This window comes from Mycetomoellerius zeteki, unplaced genomic scaffold (assembly GCF_001594055.1).
Source record: "Mycetomoellerius zeteki isolate Tzet28-1 unplaced genomic scaffold, Tzet1.0 scaffold311, whole genome shotgun sequence".
NCBI lineage: Eukaryota > Metazoa > Arthropoda > Insecta > Hymenoptera > Formicidae > Mycetomoellerius > Mycetomoellerius zeteki.
In genome coordinates this window covers 301,557-309,041 of record NW_017257296.1, presented here as the reverse complement: position 1 = coordinate 309,041, position 7,485 = coordinate 301,557, and the positions used below count along the sequence as shown (strand labels likewise).

At 34.7% G+C, this 7,485-nt stretch overlaps 1 protein-coding gene across 1 annotated transcript in view; it reads right to left on the bottom strand.

Moving 5' to 3' along the window:
* Positions 1-327: 327 nt before the first annotated feature.
* The window catches only part of LOC108724828 (uncharacterized), a 24,001-nt gene continuing 16,843 nt past the window's right edge, over positions 328-7,485 (bottom strand). Inside the window, 7 exon segments of the mRNA XM_018451485.1 lie at positions 328-537; positions 599-867; positions 1,494-1,821; positions 5,143-5,373; positions 6,012-6,272; positions 6,722-6,980; positions 7,344-7,485. The exon segment at positions 7,344-7,485 is cut by the window's right edge and continues 13 nt beyond it. Of these exon segments, the coding sequence (XP_018306987.1) occupies positions 494-537; positions 599-867; positions 1,494-1,821; positions 5,143-5,373; positions 6,012-6,272; positions 6,722-6,980; positions 7,344-7,485 (1,534 nt within the window). The 3' untranslated portion in view covers positions 328-493.

Below are 7,485 nucleotides of genomic sequence, written 5' to 3'. Positions count from 1 at the left end.
AAAGGAGCATATGTCTATAGGACTTTTTTTCTTAGTTTTTTACTCCTCTACACGCTCCCGAAGTTTTGCCATTTAATTTGGAAACACCCTGTATATAAACAAATACACATTTTTAAATGGTACTCCACATAATATTTCTAAATTAAACTAATTAATTAATGACCAAATTTTATAAAAAAGCATACAAATCTGTATTACGTAAAATGTCTATTTCTTATCTACGGAGATTCGAAGTAACACAACATCCCCAAAATAGTATACATGTGTGCGCGCACGCGCATGCGAGTATTTCACTTAATTTTTACATTACTTATTTTCAAAATATCTAATAATAACTATATATATATATATACTTATAATTTTTTATATAAATATTGTACGTTTTCTAAATTCCTTTCTTTCACTTATTTATCTGGTGTGAGAAACACAATGTCTTTAACGAAATAATAATAAACGACAGTGCAATCGAATCGTTTGATTAATCAATGTCGAATCAACCGATCCAGGTCTTCTTAATGAAATCTGCCGCTCTTTCACCTGCAACATGTACATATACAGTTATAAAGAGAAAAAGAGAAAGATTAAAAGATTTACATACCGATCATAATCGCTGGCGCATTCGTATTGCCGGATGTAACCCTTGGCATGATACTTGTGTCGGCCACTCTTACACCTCGCACTCCTCTGACTCGCAATTGATTGTCAACTACGGCCATTGGATCGTCTGGCGGTCCCATTTTGCAAGATCCCGCCTGATGATTCTCGGGTGCAGTGTCATGACGAATTGCGCATTCCCAGTAAGCGTCGCAGCCGAACTTGAGGTGCTCGCAATTCTTCACGGGAGTTCGGTCCAGCTCGAAACCGTACCTATAATATAATTTCCGTATAATCCGCGAAAATAAATCAAGATATTTTTACAACCTGAGACTAATCTAAAATTTTTAAGTCATTTTTGTTTATAATAAAAGTGATCTATGATATAAAAAACTAGTGATCTGTGTTAAAATAAAGAAATAAGAAAAATTTTTTTGAAAAAGTGTTACAAAAAATACAAATTAAAGTATAGCATTTGATTGAGTTCATTTTAGGCGATCTATAATTTGCGTCAAAGTTTAGAATCTAATTCCATTTATATTTTTATGTACTTTATAACACATAATATTTGAAGAATTAAAATGCACAGATATGTAAAACATATATTTTAAATATACTTTTTAAATTACTTTATACCTATTTTAAAATATACACATGTAGTTCAAGATTTACACATACAAGATATAAAATTATAAACAGAATTCTATACTAAAATCTAAAATGCAAGTAATAAACCGTTTATGGATTTAAGAGATTATTTAGGAAATGTAGAAACAATAGGAAAAAACAGGAAGATATATTTGGTCTCTTCTATCTGGAATTCTCATTTTTTCAAAAGAATGCAACGTTTGCTTTTACTTACATTCACGAAAAAATTGCTAAGAAATGAAAGTTAATACCTTTTGAGAGCCTGGGCCTCCGTTAATCGGATACTGAACTTAACAGCTTCCACGAGAGCTGCCGAGTCGTCGGGATGAGTCAAGTATTTGGGGTAGATCAGCGGCTTCGAGAGAGGATCGTTGTTTCGTAAGCGTAGATAACCGCGACTTTTCGGATGCAGAATAGTCGGGATGACGTAGATGCTGCGGTTCGCACCCTTCCTTTCGCCGACCATACCAGTCTCCGCGCAATCAGCCAGATAACCGCCGAAGATTAGCTGCACGTCGGGATGATCTTCTCTTGGATCCGCGTACTTAGTGTTTATCATTGCTGTTACCTCGGATATTCCTACATTAATATAATGCTAAATGAATTTTGTTCTGTTCTGTTTTCAAAAAAAATTTAATAACAACATTATTAATTTATTATACAAATAATAATTGTAATAAAATGATTTTAGAAAAAAAGATTGGCTGCTGCAGCCAATTAAAAATACTATGCCATATTTTACCATCTAATTTGCTGCACCAGCCAATCTTTTTTTTCAGTGTAGAACAGTCACAATTATTGTTATCAAATATTTATTTTACAATAATTAAAGCGACAATCAATCCGTAGTAATTTTTTTAAAAATTTATTATTATTTAAAGTAATCCGTAACTTTCAATATTAATAATTGATTAATAATAAAAAATTCAATCATTAATTTGACTCATAGTTTAGTCGATTTTGCTGTTAAGCGAGGTTCGAAACATCAGTATTTCGAGCATAGATGTAATCGACGTTTTTGCGACACACTTAATGTCCGGATCGCGTTCATTATCCTTATGTAATTTAATTGAGCTCCAAATCGCATAACTGATTCGCGTAGCTGATGTCAAGAGAAGCGATTTTGCGAGCTGCATTTAGCGAGAACTGTGCCCCATTATAACGTCTCGCCGCGCCGCGGGCGTTCGTGCGAGGAGGCGAGAGACGCGATTCTCAGACATGAAGGAGTTCAGCCTCGGAGGTGAGGCTTGTTAAAAACTAGCACAGCTCGAGGCTACCGATCGTGCTGGATACCTTAAAAAGCGCTATGGGTTATGATCGAGTTAGTCTCGTGAAAGGGATACTTTACGGATATAACACACGCGACGGAGTACGTATTTACATAAATTCCCGAGCAATTTACTCGGCGAATTCCCGACGCGAAGCTATGCGCTCGCATCATTTTCAACGGTTACTCTCCTACCTTCGATAAAGAGCGAGAGATATACGAGCGGAGTGCAAAGTAGACATGTCGCCCAATCAGAATTATCTATATAATTAAACGTGTTAATTAGATGATCGTGCAAAAAACAAAATACCTGACGGCCTCGAATAAACTTTTTCATTCGTACTGTCTTTTATTTTTTCTTTTATTAATGACACAATAAACGCAAATGTTTGTACCTCACTATGGTCAGAGCTGGACATATTTCAGATGCTTGCATTTGAAATAGAGTATTTGAAATACAATTTTGTGTTTTGTATTTCAAAGGAGCACATAAAGGTATTTTGTATTTCAAATACTATAATAATGCATTTTGCCCAGCCCTGTCTAAAGTATACGTTAAAGAGTGTGTGTTATCAAGAAATAAGAGCCTCTTCTAGAAACTCTAATACAAGTGAAATAGAATTTCCGCGCAATGTCGAGGGCTTGACTTCGTTGAGGAAGTTTAATGATACATATTATCATAATTAAAAGATTAAAAAAGTATTTTGTATTTCAAAAAATTTATTGTATTTAAAAAAATTTGAAAGTATTTTTTTTCATTTCGTATTTTATATTTCAAATCGAAAGATTGACAGTATTTTGAATTTTGTAATTCAAATACTAAGATTGACAGTATTTTGTATTTTGTATTTCAAATATTTTAATTATTTATTTTGTCCAGCTCTGATAATGGTTAATCATATATAGGGCGTTTCATAAAATGTGAGCATAACTTTAGAAATGAATTCAGGACACGGAAATATAAACATTTATTCTGTCTATAATCTTCTTTTCTGAGTTACCTTTACATGTTTCACTGATTTTCATTATAAACTGGGTTGATTTAGCTGATTCTATTCAAATGTTTACTATCAATTTAAATTAAGATGTTTACTATTAAACAGAAATGTGTCACGATGCTATGCTAGCCTAGTTTGTAATGAAAATTCATGAAACACGAAACGTCTGTAACTTTCGGAAACAAGATCAGATAATACATATGTTTATATAAATTTTTTTGTGTTATTTTTATCCTGAATTTATTTCTGAAGTTGTGTCTACTGATTATGAAAAATCCTGTATACAATCTTTTTTAATCGCTACTTACGCGCGATGTAATTAAACCTATAATGTAATGGAAATACAAATGTAATTTATAGAAAGGTACATGATGATCGCTCAACGCGGATGAGTTGTTAATATTAATTTAAGAGAAGATTAATATAAATATTAGATTGATGATCAACCTTAAGTATCATTGATGTTCTCATAAATTATCGCACTTAAATTAACAATATTGCAATGAAAGAAGTTATTAACTGTTGACATGTCTAAAAGTTACGTCAGATATTACGTATTTCATATATCATTAAATTATTAACTTTTAATGTTATATCAATATCTCTATACATTTCGTTTTTTATCATTGTATTTCTCAGTCTCGTTGTTAGGTTTTTTTCTTCGGGTCATAGAAAGCTTGAGAAATAATATTCGAACATAATGATGTATGGAGTGTATGTGAAATAATGGCATGGTACGAGGATCAGATAATTCGCATTGACAAATCGTAAGAAGAAGAGAGTCACGAGTACCGTACGAGGCGACGATCGGCTTCAAGTCGGTCCGCAATTCGGATGACGGTAAATAGATCTGTCGGTCGGGATAAGTCACGTAATCGCGGGTCGACAGAACCACGAACGTGACCATTGTGCAATAATACACTTTCACTGCTCGTGGCACGAAGCCCGTGAATTAATGCTCGGAGATGCAACATCCTTCGACATGATAAACAGGAAGGAGAAGCGGACTAGCACTTTAACCCGACCGCGTTGCCCCGATCAATGAAATTGCAACCCTAGGGAGTCGATCTCAGGTCTCGAGTTCTAATGTAATAACCCGAGACAATGATGGCTTATACTGGTTGGGTAAAAATACAAATAAGATCGAAGTTAACGGCCTCTTCGATTTTTTCACCGAGAGCTACGCTAAACTTTATTCATGTTTCAGGAAATTAAATTTTTTATATTATGTTATTGATTAAATATTTTTTTGAAAATATGGTAAACACATCAATAATTAATCAAAATTTAATAAAATGTAAAACAAAGCGAATGATTTAATAAAAAACGTTTATTAGGTATCCATTATGTTTTATATGTATATATGTATATTTATTTTAATTTTACATACATAATTAATTATTTAATAGTGTTAAATAATCTATTATTTTGCTAATTTTTATTTTTAATAGTTCTTTTCTTTTCTTGAATTTTATTTATTATTATGTAACTGTAAATATTTTTTATATATACTCATGTATATTTAAAAAATTTTTTATGTTACCTAGGAAGGTTCTTTAGATTCTTTTCATTGGTCGTTTCACTTTTACACAATTAAAAAATCTTTAAGTAAACGTTTAGAGCAATCTGTCTTACCTGTTCCAGACATCAGGCCGTCCCTGAAGAGCAAATATTCCATAGCGGTCGCCCAATTGAGAGGAGTAGTATCGGTATCGTTGATGGTGAAGGTCAACGCGTAGGCAACGTGATTGTGAAGATTCTTGCCGACACCCGGGAGATCGCGAACAACCGGCACTCCCACCGCATTGAGTTCATCTCGAGATCCTATACCGCTATTTAAGAGGATTTGCGGCGAATTAACGGCACCTGAATAAACGTGATGATTTCATTATAGAGATTTGTGTGCACGTAATGCTGAATGTATAATAATAATCCTACAGGTTTGGCCATTGGATAATATCGTGAATGTAAAAGGTAATGCAAACTCATTCATTTAATTAAATATTTATAAAACATTAAGATATAAAAATAAAAAAAAAGATTTCTTCGTCTACTATAAATTTAATTTTATTATCTATTGTAGAGTATTTAAAGATAAAGAATTTATCGGCGTGTATTTATCTTCTATCGCTTCAACGTCACTACGAAGTCGTCCCAAAGACGTCGTAAGATACGCAATCCGTATTATTCGAGAGAAATCGATTACTATTCCTCGAGAGAATTTGCGGAAGGATGAGTAACTGAGACTGATTCTCTGTATATGTGTGCAGAACGTGTGATGTTTCTAAACACAGATTTCCATATATGTGACATTCCTGACATGAATAGGAATGTGGTTGCGCCTCTTCAGAGGCGCCTTCTTCCGTGTCAAAGATAAGACAGAACCGGTTGATATATCCGAGCATTCGACAAAGGAGAAGTCCATAGAGATTTGTCTGACTTGCACTTGTTTAAATTACACACGACGAAGAGTGTTCGTTATCCCAATTAATCGGTGGAATTACCTCCGCTCACGATCACCTCCTTCGCCACCGACACGTGTTTCATCATTCCGTCATGAAGGAACTCGACACCGACCGCCCTGTTATTCTCGTCGAAGAGGATCTTCGTCGCCGTTGAATTCAGCATTATGTGGAGATTCGGGCGGTTCCGGGCGGGACGCAGGAAAGCGCGCGCCGTGGAAAGACGTGAGCCATTCCTAGATGTGGTCTGCGCTATGGCGAACCCGGTGTGGGTTCGTCCGTTCAGATCAACTGCATCGTATCCTGATACAGATAGATAAATAAATAAATAGATAGACAAATGAGTTTATTAGAAATTTTAGGGTAAGTCCGCTAAAATGGCGTCTATGATAAGATTAACTGCGTTAAATTTAATAAGACTTTAAGTCAAACCGTAAGAAATTGATCAATCACAATCGATGAGGATCAATGTGAGGAGAATAATCGACTATTGATTAATTTCTTATGGCTTAAGGCTTAAAGCTTAAATTTTACGCACTAAAATCTCATTGTAGACGCCGCTTAAGAACACGATAATGCATTAAGGGTTAACAAAGACAAACGGTGAGTAGACAATACGAGAACTAAGAATTGAGCGGAAATGGAAAGGAAAAAGTGAGACAAAAGCAATTCATCTTGGATTTCTTTGATTAATCTTGATAAATTTAGAGGTAAAAATTGTCTGGTCGCTCGAACCTCGCAACTGTATATACCTAATTCTTTTCCAGCTTCCAAGAGAGAGGAACTTAATGGCGGATGGTAAGGAAACTGCATGACCGTGAGTGGCCCGCCGACCCCGTGATAGCCGTAATCCATGCTGTTCACTTGCTGATTATCCTCGCTCCGTATAAAAAACGGTAGGACGTCGCGATAGGACCATCCGACGTTGCCGAGCTTGGCCCAGTCGTCGTAATCCTTGCGCGAGCCTCTCATATACATCATCCCGTTCATAACGCTCGTACCGCCGAGGACCTACGGATTTACGTTGTTATCTACAGTTTCATACTGTAGTGTCATATAGATACTTCTTAACAAGTATCTCTGACAAAGAAAAATCCTCTAATTTTTAATTAAAACTACAAAATTATAAATTGTTAAATTTACTTTAACAATAATTCGATTGAAAATTCATTAATTTTGTATTTTCTATAACTACGAAAAATACTTAAAACTTTTAAAAGTAAAAACATTGTGTATTTATATAACTTTTAATCACATGATATAATTTCAGGAATTTAATTGAAAGATAATTAAAGGAATTGCTAGAAGATTAGAAGAATTAGCATCGGAGTTTCTTCTTCATTCTCTTTTCTTCTTTCATTTCTTTCTACATACTTTTCCTCTAGGCCAGTAACATTTTTTGTGTTCCTTGTTCAAGCAAGCTTCGTCCTCGCTCTCTGTGGTGTACTGCCAGTCGATGTCGCTGCCGATGAAGTTGAAGAAGAACGAAGGTATTTGGGTACCCGTTGGCTCGTCC